This window comes from Pecten maximus, chromosome 18 (genome assembly GCF_902652985.1).
Source record: "Pecten maximus chromosome 18, xPecMax1.1, whole genome shotgun sequence".
Classification (NCBI taxonomy): domain Eukaryota; kingdom Metazoa; phylum Mollusca; class Bivalvia; order Pectinida; family Pectinidae; genus Pecten; species Pecten maximus.
The window spans coordinates 32,700,141-32,722,750 of record NC_047032.1 but is presented as its reverse complement, the minus strand read 5'-3'; the positions used below and the strand labels follow the sequence as shown (position 1 = coordinate 32,722,750).

General features: G+C 33.8%; 2 protein-coding genes and 2 long non-coding RNA genes across 4 annotated transcripts in view; 3 read left to right on the top strand and 1 right to left on the bottom strand.

Moving 5' to 3' along the window:
• Positions 1-2,078: 2,078 nt before the first annotated feature.
• On the bottom strand, positions 2,079-2,938 carry LOC117317133. The gene is made up of 2 exons (XR_004530104.1): positions 2,573-2,938; positions 2,079-2,209 (listed from the first exon to the last, which is right to left on the bottom strand). It is a non-coding gene; the product is annotated as an uncharacterized LOC117317133 (long non-coding RNA).
• A 423-nt stretch (positions 2,939-3,361) lies between these two features.
• On the top strand, positions 3,362-4,166 carry LOC117317144. Its single transcript, XR_004530109.1, has 2 exons — positions 3,362-3,672; positions 4,036-4,166. It is a non-coding gene; the product is annotated as an uncharacterized LOC117317144 (long non-coding RNA).
• A 4,836-nt stretch (positions 4,167-9,002) lies between these two features.
• LOC117316377 (VAO-type flavoprotein oxidase VAO615-like) lies at positions 9,003-11,777 on the top strand. The gene is made up of 4 exons (XM_033870917.1): positions 9,003-9,485; positions 10,144-10,327; positions 10,527-11,120; positions 11,422-11,777. The coding sequence occupies exons 1-4, from the start codon at positions 9,003-9,005 to the stop codon at positions 11,730-11,732; spliced, it is 1,572 nt and encodes a 523-aa protein (XP_033726808.1). The 3' UTR covers positions 11,733-11,777.
• Positions 11,778-17,546: 5,769 nt separating this feature from the next.
• Positions 17,547-22,610, top strand: part of LOC117316376 — a gene marked incomplete at its 3' end in the record, with an annotated part of 33,223 nt that continues 28,159 nt past the window's right edge. The window contains exons 1-4 of the mRNA XM_033870915.1: positions 17,547-17,715; positions 19,569-19,777; positions 20,078-20,161; positions 21,146-21,281. Of these exons, the coding sequence (XP_033726806.1) occupies positions 17,616-17,715; positions 19,569-19,777; positions 20,078-20,161; positions 21,146-21,281 (529 nt within the window). The remainder of the gene's footprint in view (positions 17,716-19,568; positions 19,778-20,077; positions 20,162-21,145; positions 21,282-22,610) is intronic.

Sequence of the window (22,610 nt, the reverse complement as noted above, 5' to 3'; positions counted from 1 at the left end):
AGTAACCCTGGAATAGCATAAAACCACCAAGGAGTTGACAGGGAAAACGTAGTGAGCCACCAATGGGTTTTCTGGCCTACACTCGTCTATTGTATACAATCCGCCACATTTTAGATAATCATTAGTTGATACATTGTACTCAATTGAAGTTTGTTTATCCCCCGTCCTTGCTTTGGTTTTAAAATATAATGTGTTAAGGTGTAAAGAAAAACAACTCTGATCAGAGATTGGAACTACAACATACACACTCGGGAAATGGTACTCGTGCCTTATCACCTCGGACAGGTTTTACACTTAGCATTTCCAGTTAGTTCAACATCTTTGATGCGTGCTTGAAGGTCGAACTTTCGACTGAAAAGATATTTTGTATAATAATTTTTAATGATCTTTATATAAACTTTAACAGACCGATAATCAGATGTATGAATTAATGTATTCACTTTACCCAACTGTAGTCTGTACCTCCCGTGGGGTTAGTAGAGTATGTCATACCGGTGTTGTTTAACAACTATTTCACAATACCATCAATCAACCCTCATACTAGGTTACGTCACGTCCTCCTGATCCATGTACACGTCGCGTGACTTAGGGAGGTTAACATCCAGTACCTATGGACTTTAAATAGATCACCCCCCCCCCCCCCCCCCCGCCCCCCCCTCGGTACAACACCTGTCATAAAATAAAGGATGAATCAATCACATTAAGTAGTTTCTATTAAGAATATATTTTAACTTACGCAGCCTTCGCGGATACTATATACCACCTTTACAACGATTTACAAAACACTTTTTCCATTTACAATTCACTACCAATGCTTTGGCAAAAATGCTTAAGGGTTCAATATCGCATTGATTGTTTGAACTTGAAATAATTACAGCTTCAGTGTTTGTAGGGTAGGATTTGACACTTCGATTATTAGCCATAGGTTGAAGTTCGTCATTAATAAAAGTATGTTTGTAACCAGGACATTATCGGAGTAAAACGTGATATGTTATCGACAAACAAATAAACATACCAACATCGTATATACATGTACTGTATATAGAAAACAATAAGTGGTTCAGATCCCTGGGGTAATCCTTATTAAGTGATTTCTAGAGTTATGAGCATGAGTAAGAGACTTGTTGACGAAGACGAGAAACGAAGAACTTTGAGCAAAATATGTATGTCAACATCTCTCCGTGAGGTTTCGGTCTATCCGATAGGCAGAAATAACAATCCACACCTTTAACCGTTTGTCGGTATTATGGTGAAATGTGTGTTTGATAGATCTACAAGAAATATTTTTATTCCCCAACATTTCATATATTATGGTAATCGTTAATTTGCTAAAAATGTCAAATCTTGTTCTAGTTTTCATAATATGTTTCAGTGGTTATGACAAGTATATTTGCAGACTCGGGAGATTACAGTAGAGGTCACTGGATTCCGCTGACAAAGCACTATTTATCTAGTAAACATTTTATCCTAACCCAAATCAAAACTTAATTAAGATAAATAAAATATCTACGTCTAGTGATATATATGTTATATAAGAGTGGTTATTCTATTTGCTGGACACACATATATATATATATATATATGTTTTTTTTCGTTTTTGATGGAACAGTAATTTCAAGTTGAAGAGACTCTACAGAGCAGATTGGATAACATTGTAACTGGTGTAGACGTGTGTGTCTTCGTGTATACCCCCACGTACGTATAGCCGTCTCTCAAAAAACCTGATAAAGGACGGTCATTCGACAACACCACGTACGTACATGTATACCCGTCCGTGAAAAAACAGATAAAGGACGGCCAGGCGACAATATGGGGTACGTAGAAATAGGTTTTTAAAACATTTATTTATTGTAGAACATTTGAAACAATCTTTATCATTTCTTTACTCTTTTTTATCCAATGACGCCTCGGTTTTTCTTTGATCTTTTGTTGGCGATATATTGCATACTATGTGATATTTCAAATATCACATATGTGATATCTGAAATATCACATGGCATTTCTGATTGGTCCATGCCTCAGTCTTGAGGCGGGGCCAATTTCAAATGTAGGCGTGACAAATGAACAAAGACAGGAAATGCATTTCAAACAAAATTTAATGAAATACGAGTGCCGTTTAGAAATTTTCCGTCTTCTTTCTTCACCTTGTATGCACGTACAGCCCTGCTGCGATGTACCGTTCTGTCCATAATGAGTTGTTCATCAAAACCTGACCAAACAGAATATAAAACCCTGTTAATATTTTATTAAGTAAAATCCATTTTAACAGGTCAGTAAAAAAAGCATACATTACATGATTACATATAAAATTTCAGTCATTTAAAAAAAATGGTTATACAGATTACGCTAAATGTAACAATATACTTTCGTTGCACAAAAATCCTATCATAAACAAAATAGTGATGAAAATGATAACAAGACGAGTGGATAAAAATACCGATTAACCGATTCATTGATTTCTTTATGAACAATTTCACGGATTTTGAAAGGATTTTGTGACATTGTGAACGTCGAAATTTACGAAAAATATTTCATTTCACAATTTGTTCAAACGATATGATTTTACACTTACCTGCTTGGTAAAGGGAAGTAGCGCAGGTCCTCTTTCCGGAATGGTTTATGTAATTTCCCTCGAATCCTACAGCCTTTCACATGTTTTTCACATTACCATTCAGTTCATTTACAACAATTGGCTGAGTTAATTCCTTGGTATCAACTATTCCAATGTCAGTAGCTACCGTGTCACTATCTTCAAGTTCATACTCATACTTATCTACGGCCTGTGATAATGTTATATCGTCGAGGTCAGTGAACACATCGACATCAGTGATCAGTACCTGGTCCGTCATGGTTGACAGTCTCACTAGAAATGAATGGGCTACTGTGACAGAAAACAAAACGTGTCAGAAATTGGCGGGAAACATATCACAGTGACAGGTTCTGATCAATTTTATAGCTCCACCCCTAGGCACGTGGGTGACAAAACCTCGACTGTCATTGGATAAAACAGATACAAAATGGGTACTCGTGACGTATCGCATATATCACACTCGTGCTACGCACTCGTGTGATATATCCGATACATCACTCGTACCCATTATGTATCTATTACATACTAACTTCAGAAGATTTGTAATAGATACATAATGGGTACGAGTGATGTATCGGATATATCACACGAGTGCGTAGCACGAGTGTGATATATGCGATACGTCACGAGTACCCATTTTGTATCTGTTTTATCCAATGACAGTCGAGGTTTTGTCACCCACGTGCCTAGGGGTGGAGCTATAAAATTGATCAGAACCTGTCACTGTGATATGTTTCCCGCCAATTTCTGACACGTTTTGTTTTCTGTCACAGTAGCCCATTCATTTCTAGTGAGACTGTCAACCATGACGGATCAGGTACTGATCACTGATGTCGATGTGTTCACTGACCTCGACGATATAACATTATCACAGGCCGTAGATAAGTATGAGTATGAACTTGAAGATAGTGACACGGTAGCTACTGACATTGGAATAGTTGATACCAAGGAATTAACTCAGCCAATTGTTGTAAATGAACTGAATGGTAATGTGAAAAACATGTGAAGGGCTGTAGGATTCGAGGGAAATTACATAAACCATTCCGGAAAGAGGACCTGCGCTACTTCCCTTTACCAAGCAGGTAAGTGTAAAATCATATCGTTTGAACAAATTGTGAAATGAAATATTTTTCGTAAATTTCGACGTTCACAATGTCACAAAATCCTTTCAAAATCCGTGAAATTGTTCATAAAGAAATCAATGAATCGGTTAATCGGTATTTTTATCCACTCGTCTTGTTATCATTTTCATCACTATTTTGTTTATGATAGGATTTTTGTGCAACGAAAGTATATTGTTACATTTAGCGTAATCTGTATAACCATTTTTTTTAAATGACTGAAATTTTATATGTAATCATGTAATGTATGCTTTTTTTACTGACCTGTTAAAATGGATTTTACTTAATAAAATATTAACAGGGTTTTATATTCTGTTTGGTCAGGTTTTGATGAACAACTCATTATGGACAGAACGGTACATCGCAGCAGGGCTGTACGTGCATACAAGGTGAAGAAAGAAGACGGAAAATTTCTAAACGGCACTCGTATTTCATTAAATTTTGTTTGAAATGCATTTCCTGTCTTTGTTCATTTGTCACGCCTACATTTGAAATTGGCCCCGCCTCAAGACTGAGGCATGGACCAATCAGAAATGCCATGTGATATTTCAGATATCACATATGTGATATTTGAAATATCACATAGTATGCAATATATCGCCAACAAAAGATCAAAGAAAAACCGAGGCGTCATTGGATAACTATATGCTGCATTACCATCAAAATGTATCGCTTCCATTTCTGTTACGCAGAAAAAATGTTACAATTTTAATCAGAAAATGTTACAATTTTAATCAGAAAATGTTACAATTTTAATCAGAAAAATATACACGCATGAACTCATTCGAGGATTAAGTAACAGCAATAGAATACTTGATTTAAAATGTAGTTTTCACCTAAATATAGTACTGTATGCTGATGTAGCTCAATTTATCTTCGATCAGGTAAGGAAAGCTGGAGGAGTAATCATATGAACTTATAAGGTGTTATATACAGTTGAGTGTAAGCTAACCTTTGCACCCTAGTGCACTCCTAGTGCACTACGTTTAAACTAGTAGTGCACTACATTTAAGCTACAGGTAAACTAGTAGTGCACTACATCCAGTCAGGTGTGACCACAAACCCCCTATAACAGGTAATGGACAGTGCCACTGGACACCTGTGTTAGATACCTGTAGTTGTTACATATACAGACCTGTGTAAATAGAGTGTAGGACAAAAGCCCCCCCTGACATTAGCCCCTAGGACAAAAGCCCCTCCGGACGAAAGCCCCCCCCGGACATTAGCCCCCCCGGACAGAAGCCCTTTCTTTAGAAATTTAGCTGGTAGACTTTATATAAATCTGTACTTTTGAAAAACAGAAATTATATATATATATATTGTTGTTTTTATCTCTGAAATTTGGAGAATAATTGTGTGGAAAATGAAGGTCCTTGGTTCAATGTCGGTGTAGCATTATATGTCTGTGGTTAAACATCATAATTTATTTTTTCAAACTTTATATTATTAAGTAAGCTAAAAAGTTCAGGAAACTCTCCATGATGAACATATTGTTACTGATTGCACATAATTTTTGACTTCCTAATTAATATACTGCAAATATTGATAATCAAAGAAATGCCTACAAAAGCAATAAACATTTGATCCCTATTTGCAGTGTCTCAAATTATAATATAATAAGTACCTAACCAAACATGTTGCTCTGCGTTGTAATAAGAAAAGTTTAATTTTAGGAATTATTAAAATCAAATAAACAATGAAGCCATTAATGATATATTTCTTTCCAGGAGAACACAACATCGGCTAATGTCCGGGGGGGCTTTTGTCCTTACCTCGTGTAAATATACTGCCTTAATATATCTGTCATCCTGACTTTACCAGGTATATCTAAATGTTAATATTAACTCAAAATAAAATTGGCTGCGGTTCTTATATGATATATTGCACAAGAGGAATTAATACTCTATCAATTGGATTTGCAGTGGGTTTTTTTTATCATTATTTTTTTTTTTAAGATTTCATTATAGCAGGGACATATAATAAGATTATTATATGTCCCTGATTATAGTGTAAAATTAAAGTTTATCTTCATGATTTCAAAATTTTGATGCTTTTCATTTATTTTGTTAGATGTAATTATAAACATTTTATATTAATGATTAATTCTACCTTAGGCCTTGATGACTTTGCAGATTTTTTTCTCAAGTACACTGTATATGTACATATATTTTAATATTTATTATTTCATCACACAAAATTATTTTTAAATTCAATGTATTGTTACTTCACTAGCGCGCATTATGAAGATTGTCTGCAAAGCTCTGGCATCTATATAGACCATATAATCCATAAAAAGACAGTTTAATGCTTAAATATCTACACAACAAGTTATGTACATGAACCTGTATGTATAATTGGTACTCTCAGGACATGCCTGTTGTCATGGCCACCTATAGCTAGGCCCCAGGGCCCAAACCCCGCCTCACCACCACCTTATGGACCTCCAAAACACCTTACCTATATATATGTATCAGATGAGGATCAGTCTTAAGGTGTGCCTGTTTTAACACCTGGCTATAGTTTTGTCAAGTCCCCAATTACCCCCCCCCCCCCCAGGGGTCCATTTATAGCATGCTGTGCCAGGCTCCTCTGCCTTACCTACCTGTAATTAGCATCTAACACTACCTATATACTGTGTTAGACCAAATGTATTTAAGTTTATTGATCTGATGTCGTCAGAAGATACAAACATTGTTCAAAATTTGGCTATGTATATTTACAAAGCTAATGAAATAAGAAATGAAAGATTATTTAACTGATTTCATTGTAATGTTCGAATACCTTTCGCTTACTAAATTGGTTTTGTTGGTTAGTTATATGCACAGGCTAACAAAATTATTACTGTTCCTTAATGTACTTATTTAAGTATCACTATTCAATTGTACATCAAATTTCCACCATAAATTGTAATTGTTTTGTATCTGCTCAAAGGCAAAAATAAAGACATATATGAAGACATATATAATGTCTACCTGTCGATGTTTTTTTTTTTTTTTAAATTGTTTTATTTTTTGCGAATCATCAAAAAAAATATATATACATTTTTCTTCACAATAATGATATTCAATAAATATAGTTTATATGCTGATTTTCTTTAATTACAAGAAGAGGTAGAGGCAGTTATACATTTTAAGGTAAAGAACAATTAATCATTTTCTTAATGCAATAGGGAAACACTTAAATGCTGATCAAAATGTATCCCAAAATTTTGTTTTTAAACAATATTGCTAAAAAACATGTTAGCGTGAACTGTAGAAAAAAAAAAACTTTGGCTTAAGGTCCACATGATCCACATGTGTGTATAATATATTTGTTAGCAGGTAACTTTATAGAAGAAAATTATGAAATCACAAATACAAGTGTTGTACAGCTCCAGATACATGAACATGTATGTGTGATATATAAGCTTAAAACTGTTGCCCTCCCCCTCCCCAAGTTTGCCAGTATATGTATTTCATAACAAAAATGACATTGATTGCTCCCTCAGGCCATTATATCATTCTGTGTTACCTGTAACTGATACATGTACCTGGAATCAGATCCAATATGTTAGATCTTCAAAGTAGTAGATACCTGCACACGGGTACATGTACAGAAATTTCAGTAAAGGATGATGGAAGGTGTATTTCAAGTAACATATACCTTTTATAAACTTAAAATTTTGAAATGTAGAACTGTTATGATCACTTAATTACCAGTACATTCAAAGAATCTCTTACATGTTAAATCAAGGTTTAAATAATTTCTTTATGTGTTCAGGTTTCTGACTTTAAGCATTGGATGTATACACATATAATGTACAACATATATTATGCCATAATGGGCTGAATTAGGTTTTAATAAGCATAATATCACATCAAACATGAAATTATGAATAAGCCGCTTAATTTAATCTGAAATCAAACTTCAATATAAATTAAATGTATCAAATTAAAATGTTCCAAGTAACGATAATTGTTTTCAAAAGTTTTATTATATACTTTCATGTGATGAAAACAAAAAAACTGGAATTAAACATGTGAAATATGTAACTGATCAATCGATACAAAATATAAAGTACCAAAAGATAAATGAAACATGGCTTGAACAATTTAACTTAGTTAAAGGATTTATAAAGTAATTATGTCTTAACTTAGTTACACTGTATAATTAACAAGAATAGAACGGTTGAAATATAACATCAAACTAAGCTTCCCAAACCTTTTAAATAACTCTTTGAATATAGCTGTTAGATAGCCTTATATATATATATATACAGTACAGGTACAAATCATAGGTAGCCTTAGGCTTGGGTACTGCCCATTACCTGTATGGGGGTTTTGCTGTTCATCACCTCTTTGGGTGTAGTGCACTACTAGTTTACCTGTAGTTTAAATGTAGTGCACTACTAGTTTAAACGTAGTGCACTACTAGTGCACTAGGTGTAAAGGTTAGCTTACACTCAACTGTAATTTATCTTCGTAATGAAATTCGCAGGTTGTCATTTCATTACTCATTTCAGTTTTAAATTATCTTTGAAGTAATCAGAGGTCATAGTTGAAGTAATCAGAGGTCATAGTTGAAGTAATCAGAGGTCATAGTTGAAGTAATCAGAGGTCATAGTAATCAGAGGATATAGTTGAAGTAATCAAAGGTCATAGTTGAAGTAATCAGAGGTCATAGTTGAAGTAATCAAAGGTCATAGTTGAAGTAATCAGAGGTCATAGTTGAAGTAATCAGAGGTCATAGTTGAAGTAATCAGAGGTCATAGTTGAAGTAATCAGAGGTCATAGTTGAAGTAATCAGAGGTCATAGTAATCAGAGGATATAGTTGAAGTAATCAGAGGTCATAGTTGAAGTAATCAGAGGTCATAGTTGAAGTAATCAGAGGTCATAGTTGCAGTTAAAATTTATTCAAGCATCATTTACATGAAACCCTTTGAGTAATAATGAGTTGTAGATTTGTAAGCTATACAACGATTTATAAAATAACTTTACTACAGTAACTTTCTTTGTTTTTCCGTCATAATGAGTTAATGAGTTGATGGCTCATACATATTAATCTTGTCTTGAATTCAAATAGTATTCTTGGTTTGGTAATCGGAGGAAAGAGATTTTTGCATATTTCATGCAAAGAATAAATGCATTTAAAAACATGTTCATCTTAAACCAAATCAGTGATTGAAAACTGTTTTTTCAAAGCTTTGCAAATGTATTTTCCTTTATAAATCAATGCAGGTGGGTAATTAACGGTAAGGTGCTCATGTTAAAACATCAAAACAGTGATGTCTGTTGTTTTGTATTTTTTGTTTATGTTCAACCAGGAGTTACCTCCAGCGCTTTCCCTAGCAACGCTATTCTTTCTCTGTGGTCATGTCCTCTCCGTAACCACAGACAGATTCTGCTATGCCGGTCAGTCCTGCTATCCATCGTCCAATCAACGAGCAGTATTTGCCAAGTCTATCAACAACCGCGTCGTATTACCGTTTGATGAGGAATATAACAGGCTTGTACAATTACAGAACGTGCGAGAAACACGATTTCCAAACCTAATTGTGACACCGACTTCGACAGAAGAAGTCCAAAAGACTGTTATATTTGCCCGGAAGTTCAATCTGCGCATGTCTATTATATCTTCAGGACATGACTATTTCGGCCGGTCGACATGGGACGGTAGTCTACAGATGAACATGAGAAATCTGTCTGACGTGCACGTCAATCTGACATCCAGTCGACACGCCGATGGCGAAGTAAGCGTAGGCGCTGGTTCGACTTGGCTTAAGGTTTACACAAAGGTAAGGGAGACAACCAACCTGATATTATAATGGATTGGTACATGCATGACATGGATAGAATATTGCAATACCAAATTAAAGTTAAATCACAGAGACTTTCAATATAATGGGAAAGATTCAACTGATTCAACTGTGTTGAATCTTTCCCAATTTTTCCCAATCTAAACCTAATTTTGTCTACTCCCCCTTTAATAGCAAATTGTTCACACAAGAATCTAAAGAAAGTTTTCCGAGACAGGATGTATTTCATTATAGATACAAGGTTTATTTTTACACAAACAGTATACGTAACATATATACGAGTATATGTACGGGTGTTAATGCAACGTATCTAGACCGACTACTGGTCTCTGTCAAGCTGACTGTGTGTCTTGTGTGCGAAAAAAAGTAGCCGAAATAACAGTTTATTATGCCAGACTGATTCCGGACTTGTACATTTGACATCGTACAGTGTATACTTTATTAGCTTAGTTTAGACCTTTCTTTTTTCGTATTCGACTTAATTCGCTAGCATTGGACACAAATTACATACCGTCTGGTATAGACAAAGTCTGTTTTTTTCTCTCTTATATCCGTGATCTTGTATCAATCGATAGGTAAATAATAAAGTTTATCATTTTAGAATACACTTCAGATTGTGGGTATTTTCACTTTTCAGCTTGATGCGCATGACCGTGTGGTTGTTGGAGGAAGTGCCCATACCGTGACTGTTGGAGGATACACACTAGGTGGCGGACATAGTCCAATGTCCCGGATGTTCGGCCTCGCTGTGGATAATCTTCTCGAAGTTGAGCTCGTTTTGGCAGATGGGTCAAAAGCAGTAGCATCAGCGGATGGCACTGGTATGAAACATTTGTTTTTCGATTATTAAGAAGATTAATTTAATCTTTATCTTATTTCTATGGTGAACACTGTCTCAAAACAAAGATACCTTTGCAAGTAGATGTTCAGTACCCTAAAGTATCTCGTGTGCCCTGTGTATAAGCAGCATTGGAATGATAACAGTATAACATATGTACCTACTGTACCTGGTATTTTCAGAGATCACAAGTCCTGACGGAAATGTTAATAAAACTACTGACTCCGGTCTATTCTGGGCGTCACGTGGAGGTGGAGGTGGCACGTTTGGGGTCACGACCAAATTCACCTTCAAGATTCACCAGGCGGCCACGGGGATGGTAAACCTCGGGATAGTGTTTCCGATGTTACTAGCCAACGGGACATTCATCGGAGATACCGTTCTGGAGAAAGTATCGGAGATCCTTCTTAACGGTCCGGCCGAATGGGGAGGCTATCTTCTCACGGACGGAATAACAGATCAGGATGGGAGCGTTGGACATATCATATTGTTCTTTAATCATTATGGAGCGTGGGATACCGCCTCTAGGCGATACATGGATCAGTTGTATAACTTCCACCCGGAATGGTCGAAACAGAGATTTTACGTGAATTACACGTCTTTCCTGGAGTATGAGAAGACAGTGATTGACGCACAATACTACAGGACGTACGTTTCAAACATTCTAATGAACAACCAAAGTTTCACTCCAGAATGGCGGAAGACAATGCTTAATCTTGCGTTCAGGTTTCCAAGAAACAGTTCAGTTGTCAGAGCAACCGGAGCATGGATAGGTGGTGAGTTAAATTGAAATCAAAGTCTGATTGAAATAGATGAGGGTAAATAATTCCGTTGTCAGGTCAACAGGCAACTTACCGGACTATTTAAGCTAATTTTTCAGAATGTTGATAGAACTAATTACAGATGTTAAAGTATTTCTGCCAGACTTCTACCTGAGGAGCATTTAAACATTGCACAATGTCTGTAATATCATGATTCGGTCGCGCATAAATTATAGCAAATCGTGATTTACATTTACGTGACAGAAACGTCGTAAAACATTAGGATTAATTGTGATTACATGCTATTTAATTACAGGAAAAGTTCACGATGTCGGCATCAATGACACCTCGGTACATCCGGGCTTTCGAGAAAGTTATCTTGCCTTGACAACAGCTCTTGGTTGGGAAGGAGATGGTGAACACGAAGACGACTTTATAGCAGAAGGAATCAAGATAATGAATGACCTTCGACCTTATGGCATAGGTAGCTATAGAAACGAGGGCTCACCAGACACAAACGATTGGAAAGGTGATTTCTGGGGTAGTAACTACGACCGGCTTCTTGCGATCAAGCGTTTATATGACCCAGATAACGTATTCACTTGTATCGATTGCGTTGGGAAATAAATGTCTTGTGATATGATCCGGTGAAAGACTTTAAACATTTGGTATCAGAAGAATAAAGGTGTTGCTTGAACTAAGTCAACTGTACATCGCTTAATTCTGTTTTAGAATAAATACGAATAAGTTGACATTAAAATATCTTTTTAAAGATGTCGTTGTATGTATTTTGATCTCTGTTGAAAAGATGTTTATTGAATATAAAGAATTGCATGGTGTTGTAAGTATCACACATACTAGTATACCGAACCGTCCGAAGATACTAACATGTGTATCGAAACTTGTTTGTATCAGTTTAAACATAATAAATTAAACTTGTTTATATAAGTTTACACACAATAAAGTAAATTTGTTTATTTAAGTTCACATGTAATACAGTAAACTTGATTATATAAGGTAATATAAGTTTACACTCAATAAAGAAATTTTGTTGATATAAGTTTACACGAAATAAAGTAAACTTGTTTATATAAGTTTACGCGCTATAAAGAGATTATCAGGAATCAAAACACGTATTTTTGTTCGAGAATTAAACATGAAATTGTATTATAATCGTAATCGTTTTCCTGCAACTCATTGCTATTATACAGATAACAATTAGCTCGAGTAATCGATTTTTAACATTCACGAAATTTTCGAGATTTTTACATAACAATTAAAACAGATCCTATGTGGTAAACAACATTGTATTGTACTGTGTTTGTATACCTACATTGTATGTGGTTAACCACATTGTATTATACTGTGTTTGTATACCTACATTGTATGTGGTTAACATTGTATTGTACTGTGTTTGTATACCTACATTGTATCTGGTAAACAACATTGTATTGTACTGTGTTTGTATACCTACATTGTATGTAGTTAACAACATTGTATTGTACTGTGTTTGTATACCTACATTGTATGTGGTTAACATTGTATTGTACTGTGTTTGTATACCTACATTGTATGTGGTTAACATTGTATTGTACTGTGTTTGTATACCTACATTGTATGTGGTTAACATTGTATTGTTCTGTGTTTGTATACCTACATTGTATGTGGTTAACATTGTATTGTACTGTGTTTGTATACCTACATTGTATGTGGTTAACATTGTATTGTACTGTGTTTGTATACCTACATTGTATGTGGTTAACATTGTATTGTACTGTGTTTGTATACCTACATTGTATGTTGTTAAGATTGTATTGTTCTGTGTTTGTATACCTACATTGTATGTGGTTAACATTGTATTGTACTGTGTTTGTATACCTACATTGTATGTGGTTAACATTGTATTGTACTGTGTTTGTATACCTACATTGTATGTGGTTAACATTGTATTGTACTGTGTTTGTATACCTACATTGTATGTTGTTAAGATTGTATTGTACTGTGTTTGTATACCTACATTGTATGTGGTTAACAACCTTGTATTGTACTGTGTTTGTATACCTACATTGTATGTGGTTAACAACATTGTATTATACTGTGTTTGTATACCTACATTGTATGTGGTTAACAACATTGTATTATACTGTGTTTGTATACCTACATTGTATGTAGTTAACAACATTGTATTGTACTGTGTTTGTATACCTACATTGTATGTGGTTAACAACATTGTATTATACTGTGTTTGTATACCTACATTGTATGTAGTTAACAACATTGTATTGTACTGCGTTTGTATACCTACATTGTATGTGGTTAACAACATTGTATTATACTGTGTTTGTATACCTACATTGTATGTGGTTAACAACATTGTATTGTACTGTGTTTGTATACCTACATTGTATCTGGTAAACAACATTGTATTGTACTGTGTTTGTATACCTACATTGTATGTGGTTAACAACATTGTATTATACTGTGTTTGTATACCTACATTGTATATGGTTAACATTGTATTGTACTGTGTTTGTATACCTACATTGTATGTGGTTAACAACATTGTATTATACTGTGTTTGTATACCTACATTGTATATGGTTAACATTGTATTGTACTGTGTTTGTATACCTACATTGTATCTGGTAAACAACATTGTATTGTACTGTGTTTGTATACCTACATTGTATCTGGTAAACAACATTGTATTATACTGTGTTTGTATACCTACATTGTATGTGGTTAACAACATTGTATTATACTGTGTTTGTATACCTACATTGTATATGGTTAACATTGTATTGTACTGTGTTTGTATACCTACATTGTATGTGGTTAACAACATTGTATTATACTGTGTTTGTATACCTACATTGTATATGGTTAACATTGTATTGTACTGTGTTTGTATACCTACATTGTATGTGGTTAACAACATTGTATTATACTGTGTTTGTATACCTATGTTACACGCAAATCATACAGATAAGGAAGACTGCTTAGATCCTTTCATATACACATGCATTATGAATAAATAAATAAATAAATAAAAAGCAAAGAGTCTCGGTGACGATATGGAGAAGGAAATAGAGTAGAGATGATACTGCAAATACTGATCTCGAAAACTTAATCTTTCACATCTCGCTATTTTTCAACGTCGATGATTTGTGCTTGCTTTTTATGCGACTCCGAAAATGATAAACAAAAACAACATTGACATACAAGGATTGCACGCTTGGGAACGTTAAAACAACAGTGAAAATCATATATCTCCAAAAATAAACAACACCATCTCCTGTACGACACGGAAATGTATCAACACAATATTCTACAATGAGTATTATATATCACGGTCGTCAGGTCAACAAATACCACTGTACACTTTACCAAACCTTTACAGAATAGTCGCCCTTTGTTTATAACACTGTCGTTTTTCTTTGAGTAATTCCTCTTTATATTTTTTATTATTGGTGTGTACGCAATGTAATCAACACAAACACATCAATATCATTCTAAATACTTATAATAGGAACGGGTTGCTCCACTTGAGTAGCAACTGTTTAATATATTCGAGAAGGCTTTTAGGTATCAATAAATAAAAGATGTCATACGTATAAATGTATGGAGGTAAACTGTCATTACTGTACAGTAGACGTTTTATCATAATTCAACACTTTCCGTAATTTTACAAAACGTGTGAGACATAAAGGACGGTTTCCATTTATTGACCAGGATAACACAGCTGTGACGTGGTAAAGCTCGAGAAATCGTCCATAAGATGGCCACTACCAAGGTAAGAAACAGACCAAAATATAAACAAAAATACACCATTGAGAGCTTCGATTCTGAAAAAAGATGACAAAATTTTCGAACATGTCAGCGCTATATGGAGACAAGAATTAAGACGACTGAGAAAAATTACAAAATGATTTGATCAAGCTTCAACAGTGGTCAAATAAGTGGTGGTTAAAAGCCCGTCAAAGCAAATCAGTATTTTTTTTCCAATTAGATTAAGTTAAATAGTATCTCGGGACTGTAAGCTAATTTATACATTTATATAGTGTTTATTTATAAGTTATAATCTAAAGCGTGTTAAGGCTTCATTGAGAGTACGCGTCAAATATATGAAGACCTTTTGAAGGAAGAGATGTTGAAGATGTCTAAAGGAGAGTGACGAATTTTGTGCCGATATGTGTCCACAAATTTTGAGAGACCTCGATGATTTAATCTTCTAACATTACGACGCTGTCGGATCAGAGGGAATGGTATCTTAAAATCTAAAATTGTAAAAAAAAAAAAAAAAAAAAAAATGATGATAATCGTGTCACATCCAAGATGTTTCAGATTGATGTTAACAATAAAACATGACTTCACACAGAAAATATTCAAGAAAATTAGAGGTGAAAAAAAGCATTTTTATCTTCATGAAATTAGTTGCAAATGATATAATAATTGGACAACCACTGGGAACGAGTAACTGTTAACACAACCACTGGGGACGAGTAACTGTTAATACAACCACTGGGAACGAGTAATTGTTATTAATACAACCACTGGGAACGAGTAACTGTTATTAATACAACCACTGGGAACGAGTAACTGTTAATACAACCACTGGGAACGAGTAACTGTTAATACAACCACTGGGAACGAGTAACTGTTATTAATACAACCACTGGGAACGAGTAACTGTTAACACAACCACTGGGAACGAGTAACTGTTAATACAACCACTGGGAACGAGTAACTGTTAACACAACCACTGGGAACGAGTAACTGTTAATACAACCACTGGGAACGAGTAACTGTTAATACAACCACTGGGAACGAGTAACTGTTAACACAACCACTGGGAACGAGTAACTGTTATTAATACAACCACTGGGAACGAGTAACTGTTAATACAACCACTGGGAACGAGTAACTGTTAACACAACCACTGGGAACGAGTAACTGTTAATACAACCACTGGGAACGAGTAACTGTTAATACAACCACTGGGAACGAGTAACTGTTAACACAACCACTGGGAACGAGTAACTGTTATTAATACAACCACTGGGAACGAGTAACTGTTATTAATACAAACACTGGGAACGAGTAACTGTTAACACAACCACTGGGAACGAGTAACTGTTAATACAACCACTGGGAACGAGTAACTGTTAATACAACCACTGGGAACGAGTAACTGTTAACACAACCACTGGGAACGAGTAACTGTTAATACAACCACTGGGAACGAGTAACTGTTAACACAACCACTGGGAACGAGTAACTGTTAATGCAACCACTGGGAACGAGTAACTGTTAACACAACCACTGGGAACGAGTAACTGTTAATACAACCACTGGGAACGAGTAACTGTTAACACAACCACTGGGAACGAGTAACTGTTAACACAACCACTGGGAACGAGTAACTGTTAATGCAACCACTGGGAACGAGTAACTGTTAACACAACCACTGGGAACGAGTAACTGTTAATACAACCACTGGGAACGAGTAACTGTTAACACAACCACTGGGAACGAGTAACTGTTAACACAACCACTGGGAACGAGTAACTGTTAATGCAACCACTGGGAACGAGTAACTGTTAACACAACCACTGGGAACGAGTAACTGTTAACACAACCACTGGGGACGAGTAACTGTTAACACAACCACTGGGAACGAGTAACTGTTAATACAACCACTGGGAACGAGTAACTGTTAACACAACCACTGGGAACGAGTAACTGTTAATGCAACCACTGGGAACGAGTAACTGTTAACACAACCACTGGGAACGAGTAACTGTTAACACAACCACTGGGAACGAGTAACTGTTAATACAACCACTGGGAACGAGTAACTGTTAACACAACCACTGGGAACGAGTAACTGTTAACACAACCACTGGGAACGAGTAACTGTTAACACAACCACTGGGGACGAGTAACTGTTAACACAACCACTGGGAACGAGTAACTGTTAATACAACCACTGGGAACGAGTAACTGTTAATACAACCACTGGGAACGAGTAACTGTTAACAGAAACACTGAGAACGACTAGCTGTTGATACTTTATATATATGGACAGATAAAAGGAGATATTGTATACTTACTAGATAGCGTCCAGTATGTATTAATGTTAATAATCATGTTACATAATACCTACGGTGTTAACACCCTACTATAATGATGTAGTACTAGATAGTAATTAATATCCAGAGTAGTCCGATAGTGTAGCCTGAGGTATGACTATGGTCCAATATACGGTAAGTGTATTTTAACACTGATAATTAGACAGTAACACAAAGCCATTACTAAATGCTTTCTAATTCTGACGAGCTACAACCTAGATTCTATGTCAGGATGAGAGTGCATATATATGCCTAGCGGGAGGCTTCCTACATATGACTACGTTGTACTGGATAAAGGTGGGCCGGTCAGCCAAGATGGACGACTATTAGAATAACTTATTACTGATGAGTACAAAATAGATAGAGTTAGTGTGGCGACATGGATGTGTTTGGACATATTTCTATATTCTGTTTTATTCTGGTGTTTCCTATAGCGGAAAGTAGAAAAATACTGATCACGGACGATGATTTATATTTAGGTAATTTAAACACTATCTATCTTTTATTTGTGTTTATGATAAATGTGTATTACGTCAGTGGTTGTTAATACCGACAATCGTAATGGAACTGAAAATCCACGACAACAATATTGTAGTGGATGTATAGATCTGATTTACAATTGGACTCAGAATTGGTGGATTAAAGAGTAAAGGAAGACTATCCTTTTACAGAAAATGATAAAAGTTTAATGTGCTTTGTTAAGAATTGATCGATACACTGTTTACAATGAGATACATTAATATCTATGTCGTGAAAGCATCCATCTGAAAGTAGCGTTTACAACATGGTAGAATAGATATATTACATTATCAACATGGTATAATAAATATATTACATTATCAACATGGTATAATAAATATATTACATTATCAACATGGTATAATAAATATATTACATTATTAACATGGTAGAATAAATATATTACATTATCAACATGGTAGAATAAATATATTACATTATTAACATGGTAGAATAAATATATTACATTGTTAACATGGTAAAACAGATATATTACATTATCAACATGGTAGAATAAATATATTACATTATCAACATGGTAGAATAAATATATTACATTATCAACATGGTAGAATAGATATATTACATTATCAACATGGTAGAATAAATATATTACATTATCAACATGGTAGAATAGATATATTACATTGTTAACATGGTAAAACAGATATATTATATGATCAACATGGTAGAATAGATATATTACATTATCAACATGGTAGAATAAATATATTACATTGTTAACATGGTAAAATAGATTTATTACATTATCAACATGGTAGAATAGATATATTACATTATCAACATGGTAGAATAGATATATTACATTATCAACATGGTAGAATAAATATATTACATTATTAACATTGTAAAACAGATATATTATATGATCAACATGGTAGAATAAAAATATTACATTATCAACATGGTAAAATATATATATTACATTATTAACATTGTAAAACAGATATATTATATGATCAACATGGTAGAATAGATATATTACATTATCAACATGGTAGAATAAATATATTACATTATTAACATGGTAAAATAGATTTATTACATTATCAACATGGTAGAATAGATATATTACATTATCAACATGGTAGAATAAATATATTACATTATTAACATTGTAAAACAGATATATTATATGATCAACATGGTAGAATAAAAATATTACATTATCAACATGGTAGAATAGATTTATTACATTATTAACATGGTAGAATAAAAATATTACATTATCAACATGGTAGTAGAATAGATATATTACATTATCAACATGGTAGAATAAATATATTACATTATCAACATGGTAGTAGAATAGATATATTACATTATCAACATGGTAGAATAAATATATTACATTATCAACATGTAGAATGAATACATTACATTACTAACATGGTAGAATAAATATATTACATTATCAACATGGTAGAATAGATATATTACATTATCAATATAGTCGATTTAAAAACATGCGTACTTGTACAATAAAAAATATCTTTACACTTGTAAACATCAGCGCAATATCTTCGGCCTCTCTTTCCACAATGTCACTTTTTGGCATTTAGTTGAATTTTTTGACCGTTTGACTCTCTGTTTAATGTTCATTTTCAACGTCGACAATAACGACTAATTCGTCCATTATCAGCATAAAGTTACAGGTTTTGGTCTTGCGTTACTGTGTACAGGTGTGCAATTTCATTGTGATAACACTATACAATGTTCGTCAGTGTTAACAGGATTTATACAAAACAATCAATGTTGTTGGTGTATAGAGTGTGTTTATTTATCCTTGCAGAAACTATCCATCTTGATCATCTTCATCCGCAAATCCGGCCAAAGCGATCTACGGATAATTTCGCCTTTCCATTGGAATTTTTATTCCATTTTATCCTACAAGGAAAACCTATGGCGATTCAGCTCTACCGACAGGAATTCCAGGGAATTCCAACATTTAAAGTGACCAATTCTAGATTCTCTAATCAACGGATGCGTCGATCTTTAATGGTATATTAAAATACAATACCTTACCCACGGTATATCCTTGTTAATATGAACCGATGGATTGAAAAATTCGTGCCTTTTCCCTGTGAGTTCAGCTTTCATATTATATAGTTATAATAAGAGAACTTATTATTAAATCTTTTACATTTCTCAGTTTCCTGTTTAAAAGTATTTCAGAAAAAAGTCATATTCCATAATAATAATAATAATTTTTAGATCTTTTATGTTATTTTTTGCAAATAATCGAATTCACCTTTATTTTACCTGTTACCGATTGTAATATATATATCCACTTGTTATCAGACACATGCGATGTACCAAAACCCCAAGGAAGGTGCCTCGGTCACCATGCATTGTGCTAACCTTACATCGGTTTCTTGTGAAATGGTAAGTAGATTGGGTAGCTCAGCAATTTTCAAAGGATGTAGACCGAAATATAATCTTTTTTTTCTTTTTTTTTGTATTTTATCTTGTCTTAAAAATGACATCATTCCTCAAAATTGTATCATGTCCTCAAAATAATACCATCTTCTCAAAGAGGTATCCTGTTGTCGGAATGGATTCCTGGCTTGTTATCAAATGGTATCACACTTTCAAAAATTGTATCCGTCATCAAAATGACGCCTTGTCATCAAAATGGTATTTTGTCCTCAAAATGGCATCATGTCCTCAAAATGCTTTACTGTGATCAAAATGGTATCTTCTCAAAATGTTATCCTGTCCTCACAATTTTATTCGGTCTTTAAAATGGTATACTATCCTCAAAAAGATATCCTATTCTCGAAATCGATTCCAGTCTCTTAAATCGTATCATATTTAAAAAAAAAAATTCTGTCCTCAAAATAGCGTTGTGTCCTCAAAATGTTATCCTTTCCTCAAAATGGTATCACGTGATCAAATAGTATATCCTGTGCTCAAAATAGTATCATACCCTCAATATGGTATCTTGTCCTCAAAATACCATCCTGTCCTTAAAATGTTACCCTGTTTTCAAAACAAAGGTATCCCACCCTGGAAATGGCATCCTATCCTCAAAATGGTGTCCGGCCCTCAAAATGGCATCTTATCCTCAAGATATTGTCCTGTCCTAAAAATGGTATCCTATCATCGAAATGGTATCCTATCCTGAAAATGGTACCCGGTCCAGAAAACAGTTTAAGAAAGATTTCACTTAAAATAACGATTACAGAAATTACAGACTAATGTGCTTGTCGAAAATAGTTTGATCAATACATTACTTACCAAAATCAATAAATGAATAACAGAAATGGTCAACTTAAACACATAACGACAAAAGTATGACTTATATATTTCTAGTGTACCTTATCTGTCGTATATCAATAAAGCTATATCTATTTGTCATACTTTCAGTACGGGACATTTATGTATGAGAACGAGACCTATCAGATCCAGCCGTTAGGAGATGGGATATATTCTCCGTACGAAATAAGTCGCCTCAACCTACGAGAACGCCGATTTATTGACGTAGGCGGTGATCCCGTCAAAAGTAGGTACACACCTTCAATGAAACTTATGTTGCGGTTTTATCGGTCAGAATTCAGTAGAGTCCCTACGCTGTCCTAATTATATAAATATAACGTACGTATACATTTAGATTTGTATCCTCTAGGGCGGTATGTAAGTAATACACGTACATATATATCATTAACGGCAATTTTACTAATGTGTCGTTGGAGTGCTAGTCTATCATTATATAAAGGATATTGAATGGTTTCCCGTTTAATATATAATATATTTTACGAATATCACAGAATATCAATATTTTCTTAAGTGCGAAGAATGAGTAAAACATATCGATATATTCTTTCATACGAGTGCCCCTCTTATCAATTCATTATTGTTTTCATGCGAGACAGATTACATTGAGGAGTTTGAGGAGAATTATTAGCACCAGTCAATAGATACAAAGACCTTTAGTTTCTACTGTGGGTATATATAATGTATTGTTTGTATGGGAGATTTCCTTATCATCAAAGACACTGCACCGGAATCATTAAGTAGCTACACACAAAGTTGTGATTCTATAATTAAGGTAGAGAATTAATAAGTAGTTATATACTACGTTATATTTATTAGCGAATCATTAAGTAGTTACACGATAAGTTATATCTATATAATTATAATGTAGGGAATCATTAAGTAGTTACACGTTAAGTTAAATTTATATAATTATAATGTAGAGAATCATTAAATAGTTATATACTACGTTATATTTATTAGCGAATCATTAAGTAGTCACACGCTAAGTTATATTTACATAATTAAGGGTGATAATTAATAAATAATTACACATTAAGTTATATTTATATAATTATAATGTAGAGAATCATTAAGCAGTTACACGATAAGTTATATTGATATAATTATAATGTAGAGAATTAATAAGTAGTTACATACTAAGTTATATTTATTACCGAATCATTAATTAGTTTCACGTTAAGTTATATCTATATAATTATAATGTAGGGAATCATTAATTAGTTTCACGTTAAGTTGTATTTGTATAATTATAATGTAGAGAATCATTAAGTAGTTACCCGTTAAGTTATATTTGTATAATTAAGGTAGAGAATCATTAAGTAGCTACACACAAAGTTATATTTATATAATTAATGTAGAGAATCATTTAGTAGTCACACGCTAAGTTATATTTACATAATCATAATGTAGAGATTCATTAAGTAATTACACATTAAGTTATATTTGTATAATTATAATGTAGGGAATCATTAAGTAGTTAGACGTTAAGTTATATTTGTATAATTAAGGTAGAGATTCATTAAGTAGTCACAAGATAAGTATTGTAATTATTGAT